The sequence below is a fragment of the Aythya marila genome (assembly GCF_965140915.1).
Source record: "Aythya marila genome assembly, chromosome: W".
NCBI classification, from domain to species: domain Eukaryota; kingdom Metazoa; phylum Chordata; class Aves; order Anseriformes; family Anatidae; genus Aythya; species Aythya marila.
In genome coordinates this window covers 504,854-531,743 of record NC_139081.1, presented here as the reverse complement: position 1 = coordinate 531,743, position 26,890 = coordinate 504,854, and the positions used below count along the sequence as shown (strand labels likewise).

At 43.0% G+C, this 26,890-nt stretch overlaps 1 protein-coding gene across 4 annotated transcripts in view; it reads left to right on the top strand.

The window, feature by feature from the left end:
* LOC309889387 (E3 ubiquitin-protein ligase NEDD4-like) overlaps positions 1-26,890 on the top strand; it is a 140,697-nt gene that overhangs the window by 35,761 nt on the left and 78,046 nt on the right. For all 4 annotated transcript variants that reach the window (XM_082782189.1, XM_082782188.1, XM_082782186.1 and 1 more), the window contains exon 2: positions 1,618-1,691. In XM_082782189.1, coding sequence (XP_082638315.1) covers positions 1,618-1,691 — 74 coding nt within the window. The remainder of the gene's footprint in view (positions 1-1,617; positions 1,692-26,890) is intronic.

Genomic DNA, 26,890 nt, shown 5'->3' with positions numbered 1-26,890 from the left:
ATCCTTCATTTCTTCAGTAAGTTCAGAATTGTCTGCATTTCTGACAGTTTTTTCTATCCTGCTTCCTCTTTTCTTGATCTTAAGGAATTTTCTTGATCTTAATTTTCAAGTTCATTGCCTTTTGTCCATTAAAACCACTCCTGAAGATCATAAAATCATGTATGTTCTGTAATGCCTCGAAGATAACTTTGTACTACCCATCAGTGCCACTACTGAAATTATGAAAAAGTGCATTCATTTCGCTATCCACTAACAGAACTCCACTGAATGTTGCTTTTCACATCCCGTTTTGTTTACCTATCTGGTAAGTCTTAGGGCTGTTTTGGGCCCAAAAGAACCTATTTTCCCAATTTGGAAGCTGGACAGTGTAAGTCCTTCCAGAAAAGATACCAGCAAACAAATTTTCAGAAAAGATTTAAAGCCTTGAATTCTTGTTTCAAGGCAACAGAAGGACATGGCAGGGTGAGTGTTAGGACGGGACTCTCTGCTGACGGGTTGAACAGGACCAGCCTCGGTGTTTCTTTCATTTTCTCCTGGGGTGTTTCTGACCTTCCTAATAATCTCCAAAATCTCAGGTACGGCTAACGAGTCCATGTCTTTTAGCTATCTAAGGCAAATAGAGTAGGTGTAGCGTGGTCATGCCAGGATAAACCTGTGGGAAAACGGCATTGTTTCCCGAACAAGCTTCAAGGAACGGAGTCTCAGGTTACTGTAACTGAATCTGGTATCTCGCAGCTCTGGAATGCTTATCAGAGGAGAAAAAGGTGGATAGCTGATACGTGTGGCTGCAAAACCTGTTTCCATAGGATCTTTTCCAGATTTAATTCTAGTGGCCTTTGTGTAACAAAAGTAAATGGGCCAAACTGGGCGGAAAAAAAAGATGCTGTTGATACCAGCGTTCCTCAGGAGCTGAACGTAACAAGGTGATAAACTGAGTGTCAGGTCAATGCCCACCAGGACATCAGCTGTCCTACAATGTATGCATATATAAGCAAGACAATAGACAACATGCATCTTCTGAAACTGCTGCTTGTCTCTAAAAGCTATTTTTTTTACTGAGGTGATGACACAGGCTTGAACAACTCCATATTAAGAATTTAATTTTAATCTTGTACCTTTTTTAAACCCTAGACATCTTTCAGCTGGGATTATTAGCATTATTGGACAAAACCTTTACAAATACTTTCTCTCATTTCAAATACTTCTTCGTTTTGAAGAGACAGATTTAGAGTCTATGCAGAATGAATTTCTGTGGAGTATGGATTGATTAAGGGTTGAAATGGCACTGCTCAGCAAGTTATCTTCTACCTTTGCTATTAATATTTTATAGCATTATTACTACTATGTTGTTATTAGAATCTACTGTTATTCTGCTTTTATTTAACTCTTAAGAACTGCTGTAGTTGGATGCTCTTCATGTTTGTTATTCTTCGGCAGATAAGATGTGTATCTCCCTCTGAGGAGAGGCCTTTTTTCCAAAATCCTATGTAAGGAAGACTCATATTATCTAAAGGTTGTGAGCGTTCATTCACAGGTTAACCTCTTGTGAACTGGTAATCTTCAAAATCAATTACAGAATAAATATTAAACCTGTTTTTTTTTTTTTTTTGTTAACAGGAGGAGTCTCGTATCCTCAGGGTAAAGGTGGTTTCTGGCATTGACCTAGCAAAAAAAGACATCTTTGGAGCCAGGTAAGTGTTCTGCTTTGACTATTTTATGCTTTTAAACAGAGTAAGTGTAGCAGCACAAGGATACTTTATCATTCATTGTTAATAAACGTGATGAGAAATCCTATTACTTGCTTACAACCAGTGCAAACTGTGTGATGTCTGCTGGCAAGACAGCTATTAATCGCAGCAGTGACTCTCTGTGCCCTCCTGTGCCCCTGGAGGTCTACCAGCTTAGCTCCTTAGCTCACCAGCTGCCTTTGCTCTCTGTGTGTGAGGAGCAGCTCAGACTCGGGCAGTATGTGGCAATATTTAACGTTACTCCCAACTATCTCCCCATACACCCCACGTAATGCAGGAAAGACCAAAAGCCAGCAGCAACCTCTGTCCTGCTTTGCGAGAGCTCCACTTTCCCTACTGGTTTTTAGGACTCTGGTGCCAAGTGTTGAAGTCTGGCTGAACAGACAGACTGTGAATTTTCTTGAACTCTTAGATGTGTTCAGGTGCCACTGCTGCAGTTCTTAAGTATGGTACCTTAAAAGAGAAAGGCAATAAAAACATATTCACCTGTTGAGCCTATGGCACAAGAAGGCTAGTAGTAAGTGCTAATGTAGAAAACAGTTCAGCATGAACTGTGCTGACCTGGTGCTTTTCTGTTAGGCTGTGGCAGGCCTGGGTTTTATTTCCAGTTAAGTCTTGAATCATCTTGAGTTTTAAACTGGGGACTTCAGGGACAAGGTAAGTTTTTGGAGTATATAAGGCAGTCTCATAAGATCGTTTCCCTGTTCATCTTTGTATCCAAAGATGGAGCAAACAGTAGTCTTCGGCCAAAATAACAGCTGTCAAACAAGAAAACTGGCTTTAAAAGGTAGTGTGGAAAGATACAAATACAGACACTGTGTGTTTTCAAGACTTTTATTTTAAAAGAACTGGTCACAGGTTTAAAAATAAGCTTTTTCAAAGTCTAGGCTTGTTGTACAAATAATGATCTAAAGAATCCAATCAGGTAGTAGTAATTGAGAGAGAAGCTGGTTCTGAAGCCAGAAATGATCAGTAAACACTTTTTTTTGAAGGCTAATAGAGGTTTGACATTCTGTCTCCCCCAGCTGTGAGGAAATTCTTTAATGCAAATGCTCCAACCTATTTACATTTTTTTTTTAATTGGTTTGAAATCAATGGTATCCAATTTAGCTCTTATTGAAATTACTCTAATTTCTTAATGTATAAACAAGCCTCCCTGTGGACTTTCCTGTATCTCTTGAGTGATGCTTACAAATTGTTCATTAGCTTGCATATCTAGCTTGAAACTACATGAAAGCAGCAATTAAAAGTTTAATCAACTTTAATTTTTTGTGAAATTTCCAACAAACGTTCCATTGGTAGCTGTGTGCAGAATATGGTAAGACAAAGCTTTATTTCTTCCTCTAAATGTGTTGTTTAGAAGATCACATTGATACGGTGACCACAAGCACCAAGAGAGGCAGCTCGTGTAGATGTACTTGGACACGCAGTGCTTGCTAAGCAGAGCCCAGGTAGTCCTGCTGATAGCGTGGCTGGGTCGCACTATCAGAGTACTGCTGCTTGCTCACGGCGTTAGTGTATCCCTTGTGCAATTCCCGCTTGCCACCTACGCCCGCAGTTAGCATTGAGATGCTGCAGTACCAAAGGGAAGGAGAGGAGGAGCAAATTCTAGAGAAGAGATAAGGCTAAGGCACAGAAAAAGCAATTTTTTTATTATCAATACTAACCCTAGAATTGCTGTGTGTACATACTAACATTGCTTTTTCTTTACCTCGTGTAACTTGGCCTATTCATACTATTACAGATTGCTCGTGCTATTATCAGGTGTCATTCAAAAGAACTCCTAACATTTGCTTAGGTATTGATAAATTGAACTAATATCTTTCAAAATGCAAAACCTTAAAACTAAGTGAAATGTGAACTGAGTCCTGTTTATGTGGCCCTTAATATTTAAGTAGATTAGTTTCAAGCCAGTAGCATTTCCATAAAAGTGAGGAGCTAAAAACGTAAGTTGGGAATATGTTTTTAGCTTTGTTCTAAGCAGTTCTCTAGTAAAAGTGAAACTAACGGTGTCACAGCCGTAAGCTTGGTGAAATGCTCGTACTGCTGTGCTGACAAGTGTTCAGGAAGCTTTGTTCTTGGCTAGCGTTTCAGTTTGACTTTTCTGTTTGTTTTACTGGCCTTGCATACCTTGCTGAGATACTAATGTTTCATGCTGCTTGAATCTTAAGTACGGTGTAAGTTTCTCCAGGTAGTATCATTCTAACGTGGCTGTCAGGAGCGTGCTGTGGCTGACTGGCCCAGTAACGGGTTTGCTGGGAATCACCTGGAGTTGCTGGTTGACTCTTTGTTTGGGGGAGCTGCAGAAGCATACATACATGTTTAAACTCGGCAGGAGGATGTAGGAAATTAACAGACATTACAGCCTCACCAAATATTTATTTCCTGTGTACTGTCTGTTCAGGATCCCTGGAAAACAGCAGCGACTGGTGCTAGCTGGGTTTTCTTTGTTGCTGCAGATGCACCCCCCCATGCGCTCTTGGTCCCTCTCCCATCAGTAATTTTCATGAGTACCAAAAGTCAGCTTGGAAGCAATGTGTGACACTGCAACTCCTGGACACAGCCACTGGCTAGCTGGTATCTTAGGGGAAAGCAAGCCTCGTGAATTCGGAAAGGCAGAGCGTGCTGCTTGCTGTCACTGAGGCCTCTGTTAGCAGACTTGGCGAAGGATGAAATAACCGAGCGGGATGTGCTTGGGGCTGCTCTTGTTGGGTGCAAAGAGCCTTGGGGACCAGTTGTGCAGTGGGGTGGAGCAGGGAACAGGGAGAGGGTTTGTCACTTTCTCTCCTGGAAGGCCTCCCGGGGCCCTGGGCTGTGCAGAGGCAGCCGGGGAGGTGCGGGAATGAAGTTCAGAGGCAGCTCCGTGTGGATGAGCAGGCTGGGCACTTGAAAGTGAGGAGGTAAATTGACCTTCCTTGGGGAACACAGAACCCTTACGGGGAGAGGAAAATGCCTTGTGGTTCCTCCAGCTGCAGGTTTGGATGGGGTTGCATTATGCATTCGTCATTGACTTAGCAAAGGGAAAAGTTGTCAGCACCGAAACACACAGCGCCATGGCTGGTCAAGGACTTCAGTGCATGCACGTTGCAGCCTGTGCTGTGCCCCGTGGTGGCAGACGCTGGGTTTCTGTGCTGTTCCTGACCAGCATGTCTGCCTGCAGGCACGTTCTGGGTCATGGACAAACGTGGTTTTGTTTTATTGGGCTCTTTTCATACGTGACACCAAGCTTTAAGGACAAATTCCTGGTCCTGGTAAACACTCTTTTGGGGAGAAAGAAGGCCAAGTGCCTGTGCTAAATATTTTGGATAGTTGCAAACTTCAGAATGAGTTTATCCTAAAATCATTTGAAAATGTGTTAAAATTGCAAAGGTGCAGCCCCAGCAGTCAGTTGCCTCCGTGTAGTTGAGTTGTGCAGTCGTTTGCACTGGGGCAGAATGATGAGTTACCGCGTAGCTGTGAAAGATGAACCACAAGGCATACGCTGTGCTCTGCCTTTCAGTAGGCTTTCCTTACAGTTTTTAATCAACTTTACCATTAGAAAACGCCAGCTGTAGGCTTGCAGTCTGAAAGCCATTTCTTGCCTGATTAAATCCAAGGGAAGTCTTACCAGTGTAGAGTGCTAGAGGAAAGTGTTTTTCTTCTGAAACTGCTCTTGGCTTATGAAATCATTTTGATAGTAAATAATGATACATGAAAGTTCAGAAATTCATAGAACGATGATTATAATGACACAATATATAGTAAATGTCGAATGAAATAGCTGCTGAGTAACCCAAGGTGGTGGTTAAATGAGATGAATTTTATCTAGAGATCTAGTTGATGTAGGCATAAGTGGCTAGTTGGTGTGGATATAACTGGCTTGTTTTATAACCTGTTTGCATTTTGCCCTGCAAAATTATAAGGCTTAGTCTTTGATATATGCCAATGGCTATAGCAATTACAAACTGGAATTTTGTGAATGCTTTGCATGCTTAACTCTGAAAAAAACACTATGCTCTGTGTTGTTCTCTAGTGCATTTGCAAGTATGTATACGTATTTACCACCTGTCATGACTGTATTACATAATTTTATATTTATTTCCTCTTAATTCCCTCTCTAAACTTCTTAAATGCTATGTCTTAATGAATTCAGCTAGTATTTGTATTCTTGTATGCAATTAAGTAACACAAATTATAATGTAATTAATCTTAATTACAGAACATGCTTAACAGATTATTTTCTTTTTACTTGCATACTAGAATGATGCCTTGAGTACTATTGTGACTGAGGCTGCTCTGTGCATTTCACTGCACGCAACTGCAGTTACTGCCTAGAGAAATTTATAAAATAAAATGAAATTTCCTCTCCTGAATGCTGCATATGTTCGCTATTTTCTGGAATCTAGCACGTTCTTGAGTGACTCAGGCTGACTGCTGAGCACAGTCTGCCCGAGTGGACAATATACATCTCACCTGAAGGTACTTCCAGTGTGGGCTTGGGTTTTGATCGTGGGGTTTACCCAGAATTATAGGAGAGGAATACTATTAATTATAGGCAAGGAGGTGGTCTTTTTCTGCTTTTAACATGGATTTATGATTCCTAGAAGGTCTGGAGAACAGCCCCTCGTGTCACTGTATTGAATAAATAACTTTGTGTTAGGTGGTGGAATAGATCATGGCTATTCATTATCACCAGAGTTTGACCAATCTACTGAATATAATTACTTTTTAGCATTGTTTTTACACCATGTTAAAACAACATGAGATAAATTATTGCATCACTATGTACTATATATCTTAAATTTAGAATTCATCCACTCCAAAATAAACAAAGAAGAAATACAGCAGTATTGAAAGCAGTGCTGGGCTGCCTCTTGGGTTACTTGGCACAGTTGTGGCATGCTTTTTATAAATGCAGTTTCTTCATATACACACACAAATGGTTTCATAGGTAATAAAGGTGAATGCATATGTATAAATAAGAAAAAATGTCTTCTGATTATTATTAATAATTATAGAATTCATATGATTCTGTGGTTGTTGGTTGTGTGAAGTAAGACCCCATGGTGTGGATGTTCTTATTCAACTAAAAGGTTTGGAAGTAAAAAGGGTTGTGTGTATATGTGAGAGGGTATATCTGAATGTGTTACTTGCTGCTGCCTTCTGCATCATGAAGTAAATGAGAACTGGGGCTGTCGGGAAGTTGAGGAAAGTAGAGTGCTTCTCCGATAAAACTAAGAACGTTTTTCATTAAGAGGAAGCTGCACTTCTAATGACGTGATAGCTTGTTATGAGTCCCTCTGGGTTTATTGCTTTTACCTGCTCTTTTCTGAAAAGCCTGCAGCCTGGAAAACACAGGCAAGATGCAAGCCTTTTTCCTTTTCATTTTACCTGGGCCTAGGGTCAGTGATTTAACTAATAGCGTTAGCGCTAGGCCCCGCAGGCTCCAGGCACCTGGTGAGCTATGTTAAATCACATCGTGTGTCCCTATTGAGAAGTCTACCTGAAATGGGGCTGAACTCTAGTTCGTGCGCTTACTGGGGTTTGCAATGAATGTGGAGCACACGTGCCTGTGCCTTGCAGATGATACAGACAGCAGATGGCTACCTTCTAGGCAGTCCGCTACCGCTATTTCCAGTCCAATTGAGGTTATGCTCTTCTAGCTAATGGGAAAATTCCTGTCACAGTTATGCCCCTGGAGGTCCTAGCAAGTCTGCTATGTTGGATTGAGTCTTAAAAACAGCCTATTTTCTGCCTCTTATTTCTACTCTAGCAGGAGATAAATCAATTGAAGTGAGTTGCTCTCAAAAATTAACCAAGCTTTTTTTTTTTTTTTTTTTTTTTTTAAATAACCTGGCTCCTAATAAGCTGACTCCTTAGTGCAGTCATACAGCCCTTCCCAGCTGTTATACTAGTACACAGCAAGGCTCCCTCTGGTGGCAAGTTTAATAAACAGCTTAAAAAGAAATCTATTATCAGTAACTTTTATTTTCTTTAAAGTGATCTACTCTATGTAAACATAGATGAAATTTGAACTCTTAAATTGATTTTGTGTAGGGCTTAAAATATTATTTTGGCATCAACCATTAGTCAGAAATTTTACCCAGTAAAATGTGAGATTAGCCAGATTCATAGAAGTAGCTTTTGGAGGAATGTTTCAGAAGCACAAGATGGCATGTGCCAAAGTGAAAGTACGGGGTATGTGCTCTCAAGGCGTTCCTGGGGAAGAAGCAAAGCAAAGGGGTTTTGTGCTGCAAACTTTTCAAATGCCTGAATTCAACAAAGCCGCTTCACTAGGTGGCAGTTGCTCAAGTAGGATAGAGTTCAGAGTGCATTTCTTTCCTTTTTCTAATTGGGGGGGGAAAAAAAAAAAAAAAAGTACAGAAAACCACTTTCCTTCTGCTGGTATAATGCACTGAGAAATGTGATGTTCAGAGCAGCACAAGTCTTCCACTTGAGTTTTGTGCAATGCCATCGATCAGTAAAAGTCTTTAGTCTTACCCAACGAGTGCTGTGCTTGCTCTGTACCACTGCTTTGTGCACAGTGCAGCTATTTAATTTTCTCACTTGCTACATTTCAATGGAGCACCAGGCAATTCAGGTTGAATTTCACTGGAAAATCTCAGTGTTTTGGTACTTAACAAAAATAAGCATCAAAGAGACTTCTTATTGTTGTGAACTCAAAATGAGTGCTTCAGCAGGCATGGGGATGAAACTGATGATTTCCTGTCAGCACTGTCTTTTCTTATTTTTTTAAATGACAAATGATTCAACACTTCTGAATCACTGTGCCTACTAGGGTATTGTGTGGGGCAAGGAGGGAGGAAGAGTTTGCTGGCATTACTTTCATTGGTATGGAGCTGTCACTCAGAAAAACTGTAAGCACTTCTAATGTAGTGGAAACAAACATGTTATTTACCAGGCAGGGGAAGGGAAAGAAAGCAGTTAAGAGCCTCACCAAATCTAGGCCAAGCTGTGCTTTGAAGCACAAAGGAATAAAACCGAATAAGTTAATTCAGAGGCTGACTGTAAAGCACTAGATGGTGAGGGTGTCCTGAAGGAAGAAGCACCTTTGACAAGATAGCATCTGTACTAGTTAACTGAAGTAAGATTTGGTCACCAATTTTTATTTCTTAAACAAAGCTGCACAGAAATGTTTTTTCCTAGCGGTGTGTAGGTGGACATTCAGCAGAGATGATGTCTGCAATGCTGATAGTCTAAGGCTGCTGTCTGACACCTCTTGAAAGCGGGATGAGTGCTCCAGGTGCCAAGCAGAACAGTAATGATTATTGGGGAAGAGGTACATTATTAAATTTGTTAGAATACGTGTGAAAAGCAGGCCAAAATGTGAAGAATTGTCTGAGTCTTCTCTATTTTCCATCAGAGGAGGTGGTAAAGTCCAACAAAAGAATTAAGGTTGGGAGTGGGGGCACGTGGTTTATCGGTGTATTTATTAAATCGGCTCAGTGGCTTTTGGTTTACAGAGGGAGGCTTCCCACAGCAGGGATGTGCAGTGTGCCAGGGCAGGTGGGTGCTCTGCTGTAGCTGGCCTCTGTGTGAAGGTTGAGAAAAGCGTGCGAGGAGCAGGCCACGTCGCATCTGGCTGATTTCTTGCTAGCTGGCAGCAGAGGGCACCAGAGAATTTCCTCAACTTTTACCACTAGCTGGTACTCTGGGTTTAGCGGAAATTAGGCTTCCCTGTTTTTTCACCCACATCAGCTCTTGGATTTACTGGCACTCCTGCCAGTATTTGGTCCAACAGTTCCTTGTGACACCTAACTCTGGGTCCTTGGAAATTGCTGGGGGCAGTATGTGCTAAAGATGCACCACGTGAGAGAAGTAGCAAAGAGGATTTATTCTGCAGAGTTTTTGTTGCTGTTTATAAAGTAGAAAACATGACTTGTGAACTGTTATAAAACACCCTTTATTTGTGGGTGGCAAATTCTATTTGTTTACAGAGCAACTTGTTTTTCTTTTAGCACTGTCTTCAGCAGGAATGTGTGCTGGACAGAAATAGATTATGGCTGCAGTAACTCATTAAGAACATCGGAATTGTAAAATAAAAATAGCATTACTGATTCCAGTTTTTTGGAAGGCTTATTAATACAAGCATAAATAATAATTTGTAAAGTTCTTACAAGTCGATTCTCTTGGCTTATTTTCCACTTGATTCTGCAAGTGCCTCTGAAGATGGTTGCAGCTTTGGGCAGGTACAGATATAATCACTGTCGTGTCTGCATCACATCATGTATCGAGTAAAATGTGTAATAGGAAATGGCAATGACATCGCTTTCAGTAGACAGATTGTCAATAGGTGGACATTACTTGGCAGTAAGCTTTGGCTGAGAAATTACAGTGTAAGCTGATAACTGTTCCACTTAGATGCTCTACCTTTGTGTGAGGTGTTTAGACCTCACTTTGATTAAGCTCGGTCAGGGCTGGGGCTGTGCTAAGGGCAGGGGAGCTGCTCAGGTAGAAGTGCCTAAGATGTTAGGGGCAGCGTGGGCCCTTGCAATGTAGGCTGATGTGGAGAGAAGAAAGCAGAGAGGAATACAGGCGCTTGCAAAAATAGCACTAGCATTTTTTCAGATTTCTTTGTAAGTAACTGGAGCAGGTATAACTTGGTGGTTTGTTTGTATTATGCAATTTTGCTGCTGGCTAACACAGTTTTTGTTGCTGTAAGTGCTTCTGGTGCACGTTAAAATCAAGCAAATTCTACATGCATTTGTCCTTGTTAGTGAACTAAAGAACTGAGGAGTTTCCCTCTGCACTTCCACATTGGAAGTCCTGATGCAGGTTTAAGATTTGCAGAGGATGGACTTCAGTCAAGACGACTTTATACAGAAAGCTTCATGTATCCCAGTTTCTTTTTAGGCATAAAAAAAAAAAAAGGATATAAATGCATCTCAGACTGTGCTAACTTGTGAGCTCTGTTTTTGGACTAGTTTTTAAAATAATACTTTAATGAGCTTATGTACATGTGACATGCAATTCACTGTTTCATGCCTGCCAGTGCTACCTGAGACAAGGAAAAGCCTCTGTCCATGTGTTAGGAGGTAATAAATCATGGACTAGTCTTCTGCATTGATTTATTTGCTGAAGGTTTAACCAGGATGTTGTTACTACTTACTCATTTCTCTGTTTCTGCCTTGGAAGGCTCCTGGGCTGCAGCTTTGGTGTTGGGACACAGAAGGCAGCCCCTTGCTGCTCTCTTTGCACGGGCAGGGGCTGGAGGTATTGAGGGCAGTGGGTGCCAGCACACAGACCAGCAGGGAAACTGCAGCTAGCTGTAGCTGCCTGCTTTCATGAAGATGAGCCCTGGTTTGCTGCTCTGTGAGAGGCTGTGGGCCCAGCCCTCCCTTAGCCCAAGTAACCGTGCCGTGTTTCCTAACGCCAGTGAGCGTGCGTGGTTGCTGCTTGTGTGTTTGCTTTTGGGTGTTGCTTGAGTGGCACAGCTGCTGCTCCATCGTGCTTTGAAGCCTGTTCATTTATTTTTTTTCCTTAGGGCAATCATGTATTATTACTTACTCTGTAGATATTGTTCCAGTACTGGGGGGGGGGGAGGAAAGAGATGTGCTCTCTTAGCCAGAAGCTTTATTTTGGACACACTGCCAAGAAACAGTCAGTCTTTCTGTATTCTTAGGGCTTTGCTATGAAATCATTGTCGGGTAAGTTAGAGACAGGGTGGCAGACATAACTTTCAGTTCCCTTTTTTAGTTCTTATTAGAGCCACAAAGTGTGTGAGTGTGCCTGCGCAGAGCCCTCGTGACTGGGTATAGCACTCATACCTAAGGAGGGGGGTGGGAAAGCATGGGAAAAGTACGGCTTCCTTTTTCTTTTCCCTACCCTAGCTAAAATATAGCACTAAATTTTCAGCTGTATAGCAGAAGTAAAAGATCCTGGGTGGATGAGGGAGGTTTGGTTTTCCTATGCTGTTTGGTACCTCTCCAAACTGTATGAAGACGTTTGCAATTTTGGGCTCCTCAGTAAAGAGCCTTGAAACAGATACATAAAAAGCGTTGCTCTAGAACTATTATTTTGTGAATAGATATATAATATTCTATTTTAATTGAAAATGAATGAGTAAACTGTTGTGGAAATAGATCAATAAATAATACAATGCAATTAAGCATTAGTTTTTTTCTTTAAGTCAGTGGTAGTATTAAAGTGTTGCTGGCATTTCTGGTAAGGCTTCATATCTTATATCTGTGCTTGTATATTTCACCAAAGAAATGAGCATAGGCTAAAGCACAAAGAATTTCCTTAGAGTTTAACTGGGCTTAAATTTCAGTTAGAAGCTTGTTTCCCTTAACTTTGGTTTTGAAGAACCCACTTTCTATTTTACAACCCAGGGGCAAGGTTGGTTTTCAGGAGCCGTGACTAGGTCACTAACCAGCAGGAAGCTACCTGCGTGCTTTTGGGGTGCTAGATGGGCAAGAAGACTTTTTCTGTTGAGTGTGGCAGATGGGGCCAGCTCGTGGTGGTGTCTGCCAGGTGCCAGAGCTGACACAAACTAGAGTTCGCGTCTGTGCAGCTCGGAGTGCAGAAACAGTTTACATCTGTCTGCAAAAGCAACATTAATATAGCCATAAAATGCTGTGGAATACAAAGTACTCTACAAAAACTGTATTTTGAACATGTCCGTGCATTGGTGCCCGTGCATGGGCAGCGGGGCTGCAGGGGCCTTCGTGAGGGGAAGCCAGGCCTGCCCCGGGCCTGTTTGGCCCCCCCAGCGGCGCGGAGCTGAGCCCGGCAGCCAGGCCGCTGGGTCTGAGGGGCAGAAATGCTGGATGGGCAGAAGGCTGAGGAGAAAAGTGTGAGAGAGAGGTCTGCAAGTACCAAGGTCAGAGGAGAAGCACAGAAAATCACTGTTTTCTATCAGTGTCTTGGTTAGCTAATTGCAAAATGTGGAAAAATACCAGCCTTCGGTTTCCATGGGTGTTGGGGGAGGACAGGATTAATGCTTGTGAAATACTCGGATACCATGGAAATTGGAGCCTGAGAAAAGGCTACGGGGAAATTAATTGTCTAGCCTCCAGAACAGGGCTAAACATCACATAAAATGAGCTGCTGGGGTGAAATAGAAAACGTGGCTTCGTGTCACACACAAAGGCGCAGGAGCCGCGCGGCCTGGCCGCGCTGAGGCGTGAGGGAGCGCGGAGCTGCGCGGGCAGCAGTTGGGGTTCAGCTGCTCTGTGGGCATAGCAGCACATTTACTGCAGCTTCTGGTTCCTTTCTGTGGTAAAAGGAAGAGAGTTCCAGTCTGTTTTTAACTGGACTGCTCGTCGGAAATGCATGTCTGCAAACGAAGGCAAGGGTTTGCAGCCTAAACTGGGCCTACCTGGGACAGGCAGACCTTGCAGGTTGCTAGGAAGGCACTGTTAGTGTTTTCCACTCCCCATTCTTACTACTTTTCTACAGTGTGTGATATTTTTTCTTTTATTTTAAAATTGACTTGAGGGTTGGAGATGTGCAGCCCTGATTTTAGTTGAAGCAGAAGTAGGCTAGTGCTTGGGAAAGACTTTGGAAATGCTCTTCTTACAGGCTGAGGTTGTCGACCCGACTTGCTGTAGTACAGGTGTCCCTTGCTGAAGCTGAAGGTCTTGGGCTCAGGTTTGACAAAAGCAATGCATGTGGCTGTGGTAAGGATACCAGTGGTTGGGCATCTCGCCTGGCAGAGCTCCTGGTTGCAAGGTCTTGCACTTTGGCTGGCAGGTGTAACGCAAGGGCAACTGGAAACACAATCAAAGCCGCTCATTTGAATAAGGACTTTCTCATTTATGCAGGTGATGTCAGTTACTGGGTGCCCCTTCCTGGCTGACCTGTGCTGTGGTCTGTGGAGGGCTTGCTCTGTGGTGGAAATGCAGCTTCGTGTGGTGGACTGGAGCTGCCTACCCTCCTCTGAGGCTCGAGGGAGGCTGTGGAAAGTGAGGCAGGCCTGCGGTGTGGGTCTGAGGGAAGGACGGTGCTAACGCAGATGTTAGGGCTGGGTTGTACTGAGTTCCACAGGCATGGTAGTCAGGGTTGCACTCAGTTGTTTAGCAGTTAATTCCTTTTTAATTAAGTAGATTGCCTCTGGCACCCACAAATACTGGTTTCTGGGAACTTTTGGCAACTTATGGATCCTGTCCACTCTAGATGTAGAAAACAATTTAATTGAACTGCAGTCTGAAAGGCAATTTAATTAAATTGCAGTCTTGCGAGCCATCTTCTGAGCAAATGCATCAGATAGATAGCAAATGCATGCTGTCTTCAAGTCATAGCCGTGTCTGCACCAGGACAAAAAAAAAAATCTTCAGATAGGGATAAGTTCTGTTCAAGAGTGTTTGTCTCCTGTATTACAGAGAGAAAGCCCTTAGGAAGCAGCTGCTCAGTCAGTCAGAAGTTCAGATTTATCTCATACTGTTGGGTGAGGAGTAATGTGGCATTTCTTAGCAGTAATGAATGAAATTTTGTTGCTCAACAATTAGCACGTGACATGTGTCTTCAGGTGGGTGGAGGCTTTTATGCCACTGTAGAGACACATCCTTCAAAATTCATTGTAGGCGAGCCTACAGTAGTGACCAAGAGAACGCGCTGCCCCTGGTGATGACCAAGTCTTGAAATGTCACATGGAAGAAAATGAATTCAGGTGTTTCAAGGAGAAACAACAGAGTTAGACATTTACATATCAGCTGAGAGAAGGGATGCGGGGGGAGCCCTTTTGGATAACGTTCATGGTGTGTAGATCTGGCCTTCTGCTTACAAACAGCTTTAGAAGTTTGTGGTGTTCAACAAACTTGTGGTGTGACTGAGCAAGGCTGACCAGCGCCAGCAGAGGCTGTGCTTGCATGTCACTGCCTAACCTGTAGGATGTCGGTGACCACAGCTCATTGGAAACAATGGAGGCAAGTTGCCTGCTCTGAGTTAGCATTGCCTGCATTTTTCATGCAATTGTTGACAGAGTAATCATCGGGGAATTTGATTCATTAAACCCAACCCTTGTTGCCAAGTCCCCCTCGTAAAGGTCAATGGTTCAAGACTGTTAATGTTAGTGCTTTTGTACAGAGCTTGCCATCTCCTGTACTTGGGATAAATAGTGAGAAACTTTTACCTCTGCCACTTTCCTTACAATTTAACCATAATGGAAATGTCATTTATTTTGTGAATTCTTAGCTTACATCTCCATCTGTGACCTCTGTGGCTGTTGAGAGTCAAGGTTTAGAATGTGTTGTGTGTTGTATAGTGTAGAGAACTAATTTTTCTTTTTTTTTTTTTTTTTCTTTTTTTCCCTGTATTACACTGTCGTTTGTCCAGTATTCATAGAATCATTCAGCATGCTACATCTGACAGCTCTGGTTTGTTAGTAATTTGCCTCCATTGATTGTCTTGAAAGTTTTATCTTATTTCACATTCTAATGATTTGGCTTATACCATGATTCTGTGGAGTTATACTGTTTGGTTTAACACTGCGAGGGACAGCAACTCCAGGCTGATTAGCAGTTTCAGCACAGTTGATCTTTTCGTTGACACTATTCTACAAAGAGAACTGTGTTGTGGAAGGAAAATAATTGCTTCTCCAACCTCTTATTTTCTTTTATTAACCAAGAAATGTATTAGTTGTGTCAGCTGGGAGTGGGCTGAAGGGGAGAGTAATGGATCTGTCTGAGGACGGGCGATGTGAGCCCATTGTTCGTTGTTGTTGGGTAAATTCCGCACATATTCAAGTAGCTGCTTGGCGCTGGGAGTGTCCTGGAAACGTGACAGCAGGAGGATTCACCGCAGAGGTGGCACCGTGGAGGTGATGATGAACAGGCACGGTGAGGTGTACTGCGATACCTGAGGCAGCATAGAAGAATTACAGGTTTGTAAACGTATGTGTTTGTGCGAGAGACTAGCAGACCTCTCCCTTTGGAATTCAGAGGAGCTCACCCCTTTCTGTAATTTCTGAGGTAAATGTTCGTAGCTATTGTGGCTGTGCTGGCGGGCACCAGTTGGGGTGTGAAGTGCAGCGTGTTGCTGGTCCCTTAAGTCTGTTGTAGCATTAGGGTAGCTCAGCAGCCTGCTGGCCCCTGCACCTTCCGATCAGAGATGTTTTAGGAAAGAAGCTGGCAAGCATGTCTGGCCTGTAGCAAGCATGTGGTAACACTTTGAGACAGCCTAGGACATCGTGGCAGCACGTGGTGCTTTTACTTTTCTAGCCTGTTAACTGTATCCTGTTCCCACTAAACATAGCCTGCTGTGGGGCATTCAAAAAGTGGCTTTCTTCATCAGCAAGCTTCGTATGGCTTCCATCTACACAAAACAAAAAACATCTGAGAGTTAAGTAGGGCTCTCCAGGCAGAAGCATGTGCTGCACTGATTTGTGGGACTGTGGCACGTCGTCTGCATAAGTGTTTTCCTGTGTTGTTTTCTTCTTTCTTTAACTTCTGATACTGTTTCCTAGACAGTGTACTCGGTATGAATGGTGCTGAAAAAGAGGAACAGTCACTGAAACCTGTTTGCTCTTGGCAAAGCCTTTGTACGGGAAGGGGATGGAGAACAAAAAAAAAAAAAAAAAAAAAAAAAGAGCTGGAAAAGAGCCCTGTCACCTTCACTGCATGTCTTCCTCCATGCCTGTGAGGGCATTGCTTCTTTCCTAGTAGCATGTTGCAGAATAAGGCTCACTGAATGTACTTAGATAAAAGCCAGCTCCATATTTTTCCCTGGAAACCTCATGCTAGCAGCCTATCCTGAGATTCCAATTATTATGTTAAGTCTGCAAATGTATTTTTTCATCTGAGGTGGTTGAAAGTCTGGCTTTTACAGTGGTGTCTCTGAGCTAATTCAACCTGCGTTAGCAAGAAAATAACGTGCTTCTCAGAGGTTGCAATTTTATCTCTAACTAGAGATTAACATCAGACTTCAGGCGAGAGGATTCCGAAGTTTTTGAAGTAATTAGCCGATTACTGTTATTATCCACATGACCAACTTGGTCCCTTTTGAACCTGTCTAATTCCCTAACCCGCAGCGAATCCCACAGGCTAATTACGTGCTTCCTGTGCTTTCTGGCTTTTCCTTTCATCCAACGTCATTCTGCTCCATGTCGGGTTCACGAGATCTGCTTGCAGCAGCCAAGGGCACGGGGTTTGTGAGGCTGATGGAAGAGCTGACGACCTCGTGGGTGAGCCTGGCTTTCTGGTTGTTAGAAACCAATTTATGTTTACGTGAGATGACGATTTACATTTACAGTTGCTTCTCTTGAAGAGCGTTCACTGTTGCATGTGGCATGACTTATGCAGTTTTTCTGACCTATTTGAAGACTTGGATCTTCAAAGGTGTCCTGTTCTTGCTCATACCACTCTTTCTTCTGCTGAGCAGAAAGCCTGGTGAAGACAGCGAACAGTCCTCTTCAGTTTGGTCCTGCAAAACGCCTCAACTTGTCCCATCCAACACAACGGGGGGTGGTGGCAGTGGGACTGCATGGGCTGGTGAGGCGAGACCAGCAGTTCTGAGCCCTGCACATCACGCTGAGGATACACGTCCGGCCTTCCTCTGCCCTAGCTGGCTGCTTGCTCCTTTCTGCTGGCCAGCACAGGTATTTCTGAGGCTCTGTGGCGAACTGCATGAAGGACCTAATCTGGGTTTACAACAGCCTGGACTGAGGGACAGAAAGCTTTAACCCACGTTTGCGTCCCTGTCTGTTCCATCTCTGTGATGTTCCTGTTTGTTGACAGAAGAGGAGATGGCACAGGGCTGGGAACATGCCATGGGAGGAGCCAGCCTCCTCTAGCAGCAGCACTCAATTAGGTCATTTAAAGTCGCTCTGAAATTGTGGCCTCTCTTGTCCAGTTGTGTAAAGCCAGAAAAGCCTGTTCCTCAGCACTACCAGCGTGTGCTATTCATTGCTACAGATGCTGCCTAGAATTCCTGTGAACTTCTCTTTTCCAAAAGCTGGGTGCTACTGAATTTATTTTTTTCTGCTGGATTTTTGGACTTAGTGAGATGTTTTGGTGGGGTGGAACATCATAGGAAGAATTCAGATCAAGACTGAGGTATGCAGGCTCTCCCTTAGAGCATTCATTTACCTTTGGCTTGCAATCATGAAAAATGGCCTCAAGGAAAAGGAAGAAATACGTGTGTTTACGCTTCTATCTTTTTACAAGGCCAAGATACATTTTTTGAGATGTATTTAGAAAACTCAACTCATGCTCTGGGAGTTTTTCAGTTCAGGAAAAATGCAAAATGAATCTGGTCTTGTTGCTCTTTATCAGAACACAGCATTCTCAAGTAACGTCCAGGGAAGGTGGAGACACTGTAGGTGGAGTTTGCTATACAGTTTTAACTCCCTTTTTCACCCACAGGCACTTCTTTGCAGCTGTCTATGATGTGAGTCATCATTATCTCTAGCAGCTCTTTGAATAAAGCCTTGCTAAATTTCTTGTAGTGCTAGATGAGGTGTCAGCCTTTCTTTGGAAAACAATAATAATAACATAAAAAAGGAAAGATGTGAGGCCTATAAAATGGCTCTGGGATTTAGTATGAAGAGGTGAGATTTTTAGGATGCTTGGACACAATGGATTGCAAGTTTGTCTCTTTGGTGAAAGATAAGGTAAGGATTTCTGTTCCTTCTGAAAAACATTTCTTTATTTTAGTGCAAGTAGTCACTTCTGGCTTTGCTTTAGTCACAGTACGTGTGAACCTTGTGTGACTGTGAGGGGGAAAAAGCTGCTTCATTTCTCTTTTAGAAGAGCTCTTAATACATTTTAAATGGTATGGACAGGAAGACAAACCCCTAGAAGCTCATCCTAAAGGAAAAAAAAACAAACAAACAGACCATACACTCTGAAACATTCTAGTTATTTTCTGTATGGTTTTATTGTACTTCTCACTTAAAGTAACAAGAATAGGGAAACCTGTCAATGGTTATTGAGATAAAAATAATAGAGACTGTAAAAGTTATTTGTCTTGTAACATTGAGGTTTTACTACTCTTCATAAAACTTTGGTAGAAGTATTTATTTCCTATCTTAACCTTAATAATGCATATTTTGAACTTTGTTTCCATCATCCCTTTGAAACACTAGGCAAAACTTTAATCTTTTAAAATCAGTGATTACTTTCTAACCTGCACTAAGTGCTTGTGTGCACGGAGTTGTCTCTAAGTATTTTTAATGATTTTGTAAAACATTTTTCAAGGAACTTCCTCTTGCCAAATACAGTCTGCATTCTGTCCTGCTGTTAATTACTGTTCATTACTCCCATAAACTTATGGAGACTCGCTGAGATGGATAGTTTTGAAGAGTGTATTTTACTGACCTGAATTTGTAAATTATTTCTGGAGGTATATTGGCTGTACAAGTGGATCTCTAATAGTACACGTAGACTGCAATCTACAAAAAAATCTCAGTATGAAACTCAGTCCAAAGTTTGCTTTCCCCTGAGTAACCGGGCAGACTGTTTTTATGCTGGTACGCACATTTTCTAGTGTTTACAAAATCCCGGTGAAAATTAATATCACCCCCTTTTGAAGACTGGGCAGACAGATAAGTATGTAAAACCAAATGAAAACAACAGCAGAACCTGACAGGTGAGTTCTTGCAGGTTTAGTTGTGCTGGCGTCCCTTCCCCATACCTGGATGTTTGGCCTGCCCTGTCTTTACTCTATCGTGCCTGGAAAGTGGCAGACTGGCTCTGTTGCTCCACCTAAGGAGGGGATAAGCACAGCAGACTGTGCAGAGCTCTCCAGTTGTGGTGCAATAGTATAGGATATTAACAGTTTCAAATGCATTCTGCTTTTGCTTTTTCTTTCAAATTTGGCAGAGGTCAAGTTAAATTGGGCTTCTGTCCCCAGTGTCCCTCAGTTGGGGTATGGTCAGGCGTGCTTTGTGGAGCCAGAGGTTGCGGTGGCTGCCCTGCTGCAGCAGAGAGGCTGCCCAAGGGAGAGTAGGGAGAGTACAGGTAGGTTAGATTGGGTAAATGGGGGGGAGGAGAGGTTGGATGAAAGCTGACCAATAGCCAGGTGGAGGTTCCCTTAAAACTATGGAAATAATTGAATTTGGATATGGCTTCAAGAAAAAGCCTTCTCTGCCTTCATGTTTGAAGATGTTAGTACTTTTCTAGACAGAATCATGTGAGCTGTTGATTAGTTCCTTTCGTGTGTGTGAAACAGAGGTGGGAAAGGGTTGGCCCAGTAGGAATGCATATGCATTTCTCACAGAAGCAAAATTGTCATTTCAGGCAAGACTTGTCTCCTTTGAAGTAATACAGCTGTTCTGAAATGTGAAGTTTGCCTTCATGTGAGAAGCTTGGCATGCATGCACTTGCATAACAAGTGGTACTAAATCTTGTACTTTGGGAGGCGTTTTCATATGTAAAAATAAAAATGGAGCAGTGCAGGGCTTAGTAGTTTCATTGTTCTTTCACGTATGCGTGTGCTCTCCACCCCCTTCTTTTATGGCTTAAAATAAAGAAATAATAATTTGGATCATTGTCAAAGGATGCTTTAAGACCTGCTTTCAAATCTGGTTCAAGAATATATAGTAAATATAATTCCAGACTCAAGTAAACCAATAAGAAACTGCTTATGGGCTCCAGTATTACAGTACTCTGAAATAACATAGTTTTTAAAAAGGTGTTGGTCTGTTTGCTCTTCTATTTCAGAGATTTTTTTATTTTTTTTTAACAAATGAATGCTTTGTTGTCCTCCCCAATAAGAAATGCTGTAAGGTTGCCTTTTGAAGCTGCAGATCTAATGAAGGCTCTAAAATTGCTTGAGCTTTAAGAAAATAATAAATACTGAGTTGGTAAAAAGATGACAAGTGGGTAAATCTGAATAAGTTAGGCATTTCAGAAGGTCAGGAAAAGGCTTTATTAAGACCTCAAAGTTTTTATGGCTGTTGTTCTGCCAAACCCACTTTGCGCTGCCTTGTGATTATGATTAGCGGAACGTTTCTTGTTAACAGAACTCTCTTAGGATTCCAGTTTATTCTCCAAAGAACTGTGATCAGCTCCATAGTGCTGCTAATCTGGGTAGGTATTGATGTTTTCTGTAGGTTTGGGCAAATCATGTCAAGATGGCTAAGATTGTAATTAATGAGTTTGGGATTTTGTAAGGAGGAGCGTTATAGATAGGTGTTCAAGAAATCAACTCCCATTCATCTCCCGTCACTAGTGAGATAATGACTGGGCTCATTTCTCTTTATTTATGAAGACCTGACTTGAAATCCCTGCTTAGTCCCTTGAATGCCTAATAACACGTGCGGAATGATCTGCTGACTTCTGACAGCAGTGGGCGATGACGTTGTATAAGAAATTCAAAGCACTAATAACCCTGTAATCTTTCTGATTGCAAGAATGGCTGTGCTGACCTCCTTCACTGCACCTGGGGGGTTCTCCTTCCTTTTTATGTTGTTGCGCTGTGCTATGGATAGAGCTGGGGTTGGCTCTTTTGGTATAATTTCTCCAGCGATACTTAGGAAGGAGGAGTCCTATAGCAGGTGAAAGGGTCAAACTTTTGTATACACTTCCTCCTATCTCCCTTAATCTTCAGCAAAAAATTGCTTCTCCCATGTCAAGAAGCATCCTCACGGACACAGAGGGTATTACAGCACTACTTTGTTCTGTTAATCGTAGGTTTATTATGCCCAGCTGCTGCAGTCGGGTCATCTCTCTGATGGCAGCCTCCTGGTCACAGTGACCTTGCTTGCATTGCGTGGCTTCCTGTGTCAGCCTGCCACCTTCCTTTGTTGGTGTCCCTGGCGTTGCGCTCCTGTCTGAAAGCCGGCCAGTGTCGGGGCAGCAGGGGCAGGCCGTGAGGAACTGCCATCTGCGTTGTCCCTGGGCTCCAGGCTTCTGTTCCGGTTCCTATATCCACTTTCGGTTATTACAGTAATGCTACTAGAATGCTGCTGTACGTTTTCACTTACATATCAACTGCATTAACAGAAGTCCATGATTTTTTTCTATTTATCACATGGCAGGCTTCATTACGATTGCCTTCTTAATACCAGCACTGCTTTAGATAAAAACTCATGCAGGTTAAGTTTTCGGCTTGTAGCTTTCTACCTGAATTATTTTGCTGAGCTTCTGCATTTGATGTTCTGCCCTCTTCTCAACACAAAACCAGTACTTTGGCCGAAAACTATTTCTATGGCAAGTTTTCTAAGCAATTTGCAAAACTATTATTAGTTCAAACATTTGTCAGGTACATGATGTCATCTGCACGATTTAAAGGGCTTAATTCTACTCATCCAGTGTCATGCTCTTAAATTTATCTAGCACTCAGTTTTAAAACCTGATGCAAATCAGCAGTGATTCAAGCCGGAGACTGATGCTGACAAGGAACTGTGGAATGACTTGCCTCATTTGTTACTTATTTTTAGAGCACAATAAAAGTACTCATACATCACTTCTTATAACTGTGGTTACCAGGAGTGCCATATAGGTTTTTTATATAATGCTTTCTTCAGGAATGAACTTTTCTCCATTATAAAAGTCAAGAAAATAATACTCTATCTTAATGCCCCTACCTCCCCTCCTTTTTATCCATCAGTTTCAGGGTGAAAAGATCTGCTAACTACAACTTGAAACTGATCAGTCTGCTTTCTGTGCACAGAAGCTCCCTGTAACCTACTTTGTTGGTTTTCCTCAGTAATCTTAGCAGGTGTCTTTATTTTTGACTCTTCTGTGATCTGGATCGTCAGGATTTCCCTTCTTTAACACTTCTACAAATTCTGCTGTTAAACAGATGCCTGGTATTTCCTCTGGTCTTCACATATATTTCATTCCACGTCATTGATACTTTTCACAGTACCTTTGTACAGATCAGATACTGTATTTATCCTTGTGCAGATTTTCCTCGAACAGTTTTATAGATCTTCATGCTATTACCTAATAAATCCATCGGTTTGCCTTGCACTTTGCCATTGTAAAGCTCCTTCAGTGCTTGCTTCTACTACGCCTTTGACATGTAATGTCTGTTCTCTGGGATACGTTTTCATATTTCATTTTGTTATTGTAGTTGTGTTACTAATTATGGATCTGCTTCTTTCCTTGTCCTGCCATCCTTCGATATCATCACCTGTTTGCTCAGTGTGTACTTCTATTATGCCGGCTCTCCGAGAAGTCTCAACCAGTCTGTCTCCTTTTATTTTGCGTGTTTTGTGTTTCCTGGTAGAGGTACTGCTCTCAGGAAGTTTTGTTGTGTTACTTCCATGCATGTCTCTCATCTGCTCTGTGATAAGATTTATTAATAATCAGGAATGAGAGACCAACATCATTCTGTAGGTATTAACCTGTGTCCCTCTATTTAGGACACACTGTTTTTAGCTGCCTGAGGCCTGGTGTGGCTGAATGTGCTCATGGTGGCTGAGGAAACCTGCTGGTACTACCTGGCAGCTGTAGAGATAAGGAGCAGCAGACTGCATGTTACTGCTGCAGACAGTTGGTTTGGTTTTGCTTGACGCCCTGCCAACTTCCATCTGGTTCCAGGCGTGTCTTTGTCACCAAGGGCCACGAGGGCTGAGAAGCGCAGGGAAAAGAGGTTGCTAAAAGGCATGCACGAGGTGAGGTAAAGCAGACTCAGGGTGAGTTACAAAATCTTGGGCAGGCACCCTTATTACAGGGCCACTACTGGTCTAGTCAGTGTCTTTTCCACATCCCTGTTTTTGGGGCTGGACACAGTCCAGCACATGTGGGCACATCACTTCCTTACTGAGTACCAGAAGCTTCTGGTGCATGAACACAGATTATTGTAGAAAAGACAGCTCTGAGGTTTAATTATGCAATGGATTAATTATGCAACAGAAGCTCGGGGCGTGTGTTTGTTTTTTTTCTTTTTTAAAGGGTTTTTGTTTGTTTGTTTTACTAAGTGGAGGTCTTCCTAATGAACATTAACGATTTGAGTCACTTCTGACTTTTCCTGGTTGAACAGATTCTAATGCCAGGAAGAGAGATGCAAACTGCAACTTATTGTCAGGGACTACGTTTAACATTATTATGCAGCAAACCCCACGGAACGCTTGAAGGTAGTGGAATGAATGGTTTCCTCCTTTCCCACTGTAGCTGAATACAGTAAGTGCTCGCTAGTAATGGTTTTATTATATAACAAATGCAGAGTTATTAGAAATTTAACAAGACGTTGTTGAATAATAAGCACTTTTCTTGGCCACAAGAATAGAAAAGTAGTGTGTTTGTCAAACATTTAAATTCCAGGGAAAAAACACACATTTTTAATTTTTCAAGATGGAATCGGGTGATTGACAATGAAAAGGCAGATTATAATATAAATTACTTTTGATGGATTTTATTTGAATGTTATACAAGCACAGGTTTCCTGGCAGGTCGTCTCTAGTTTTCTGTAACCCTTTGGGTATGATTAATGTTGAATCCTATAGGGCTGTGTTAGTGTCCTTGCTCTGATAACAGAGCTCTAATTCTGCAGGCATTTGAGGCGTTTAGTTTGTGGATGTGAAACCTGTGTATTTCGTCAATATCTTCTGAATTACAGGCAGTTACAAATTAGACTGCTTATTTGTTTGTTGCAATCTGAGCCAGACTCTAAGTAACAAGTTTCTTAAAAGCTTGACTTTGTAAGTCTTATTTATAGACTTCCAAACACCAGAAGTTTAATATTAGTCAGATATATTGTAGTCAACAAGAGTTTATGTAACTGCGATGTAAAGAATTGCCTGATTATATTTATGACTGTTGGAAACTCTGTCGTGTTACTTGGGAAATTTGTCGAAGAATGCTCCCAGTGCCGCACGGTTGGCTTGCTGAAACACATGCTGCTGAGGAGCCAAATGTAATAAAGTGCTTGGAAACCGGGGAGTGGCACCAACACGGGAAGGAGGAGAAGAAAGGGGTTAAGTCTGCTGGATTAAGGAATAAGTTGCAGTATACTTACTCAGACTACACAATAATATTTTTTCATTTTTAAAAACATAGCCAGTCCATTGAGCACCTGTACCCTTTAAAATATTGAATATGGAAGTGTTTTAACATTTTCTGTGTAGACGTTGATCTAAATTAACGAGCAGCGTGCAGTCTGATCTGGAATTTTACAGCTGGGGCAGGGACTTTGCTAATTTCAGCCCTGGCTGAAACAGGCTGGGTACAGAGCCCTTTAATCGTCGGTGGGAGGGAACAAGCACGAACTGTGCGCATGTGTTTTTAAAAACTGGCTGGGATCGGCGAGTCCTGATGCTTTTATTTGGGTATGACTGTAGGACCGGAGGGAACCTTAGAAGGTCTCTGGTCCAGCCTTGCCCCCGGAGCAGGGTTAGCTCTGGGATCACACCAGGTTGCTCAGAGCTTTCTCTAGTCAAGACCTCCAAAGACGCAGGCTTTACAGTTGCCCCGTGACACTGTTCGAGTCCTCTCTGTGAAGTAGTGTCCCCGTATATCCAGCCTGCATCTCTCTGCGTTGGTGCCCCCTGGATAGCAGCCCCGTGCTTCAGCAAAAGGCCTGCCCCCTGCTTTGGGTACCGGCATGTGGGCTGCTCGAACAGTGCGGTGCCGTGGGAGCTCGAGGGAGCAGCGCCCTGCAGAGCAAGCAGTGCGTCTTGTTTGCTTGACCCGCTGTCACATTGTGCGCCCGAACGTGCCAGCTGATGTGCGCACAAAAGCGGGTTTCAGGGCTTTGGGTTGAGATGCCTGCTGCCTAAAAGCATTAGCAGATCACTGCGGAGAATTACAAGTGTGTGGGAAACAATAAATGACAAGCTTTTATTGTGTGTGCTTGACCACTTGAGTTGGCTTAATCCTGGTCATGGTGACTGCCTTGGAAAGCCTGCATGGGTTGCTTTGTGTCCGTGCTGCCTGTTGGCATGAAAAGTGGGCCTGGTAAAGTCACAGGGAAAAGGGCCAGAACGATGCACTGCGGGCTTAATGGCATGGAAATGACCAACGTGCGGTGTTCTCAGCATCTGGTGATTCACGTTCTCATCTCAAGTGCATGCCCCGTCCAGGTGTATCCAGGATCTCTACCAACCAGAACTGAATGGATAAACTGAAATTGCAAAACAAAGAGTTTTTAGGTGGGACAGATGTGAACACCACGTTGGGTTTGGGGGCGATTCTGTTTCAGTGGAATCTGTAGGAATCTGAGGCAGCTCCAAATCTTCATGTGAAGCTGGGCAATTACATGTGGGTGCCGCAGCCCTGGCCCAGGCTGCCCAGAGAGGAGCTGGGGGCTCCTCGGGGAGGTCTTCAGCAGCCGCTGGGCCATGGGGCTGGGCACCCTGCTCGGGGGGCTGCTGGGCCAGGGGGGCAGCACCTGCGACTCCCTGCCCACCCCAACCGATCTGGGACTGTGTATCAAGAGTCCTGCAGTAAAACCTTGTGAGACAGAGCATCAAAACATGTTCTGAGTTGTACTGGGCACGTCTGGTTGGTGAGTGGCCTGGTGGATGGCCCTTTCTGTGCAGGGAGAGCCATTGCTACGTGTTTTGTAAATGGCCTTTCTGTGAAGTACCTGAGACTGGGACTCCTGCCTGCCTCCACTGCAGCATCCCTCCAGGAGAGGCTGAGGCCAGCTGACAGCGTGCTTGTCTTTCAGAAGTGTGTGGCGAACACCTCCTCCTCCTTCCTTGTGTGTCTGTCCTTCCTGGGAGCCCAGGGAAACCTCTTAAGCATAACGGGTGGGTTTCTCTGGTGCTTTGCTCTGGCCTTTGTCTGGTGGTTTGTTTTGGCCTTTTGTGTTTTTTTTGTTTGTTTGTTTGTTTTTTGCTTATAAAAGATTTTGGTTTAGTTTGCTTTTCATCTTGTTCAGTATCTGAGAACAGGTGTTCTAGTGATGAATCCATATGGTTGTGTTTTCACGACCAGAGTATTTGCATAGGTTTTGCCAGCAGTTCCTTTTTGAAAATAGTGCCACGGCCTCATTATGGAGATGTTTAAGTACCCCTGATATCCTCTGCCCAGAAATACTTCTTTTTTTTCTTTTTTCCCTAGTTCTGGCAGGTAGCGTTAGAGTTCAATAGAAAGAGCCTTCATTTATGATGAACAGGAGTTTAAATGGTATGTTATAGGAGTACACCAACATGTTGATATTGAATACTGAAAAAAGTTAATGCACAGGAGTCTTGATCCTTGTTTTCTGCGGATGCAGAAGACACCCACGTGCATGGTTTGGGAGGTACGTCTGTTCTGCGAGCTTCCAGCTCAGCGTGACCGCCCCGGTGTAGCGGCAGCAGGCAGGGT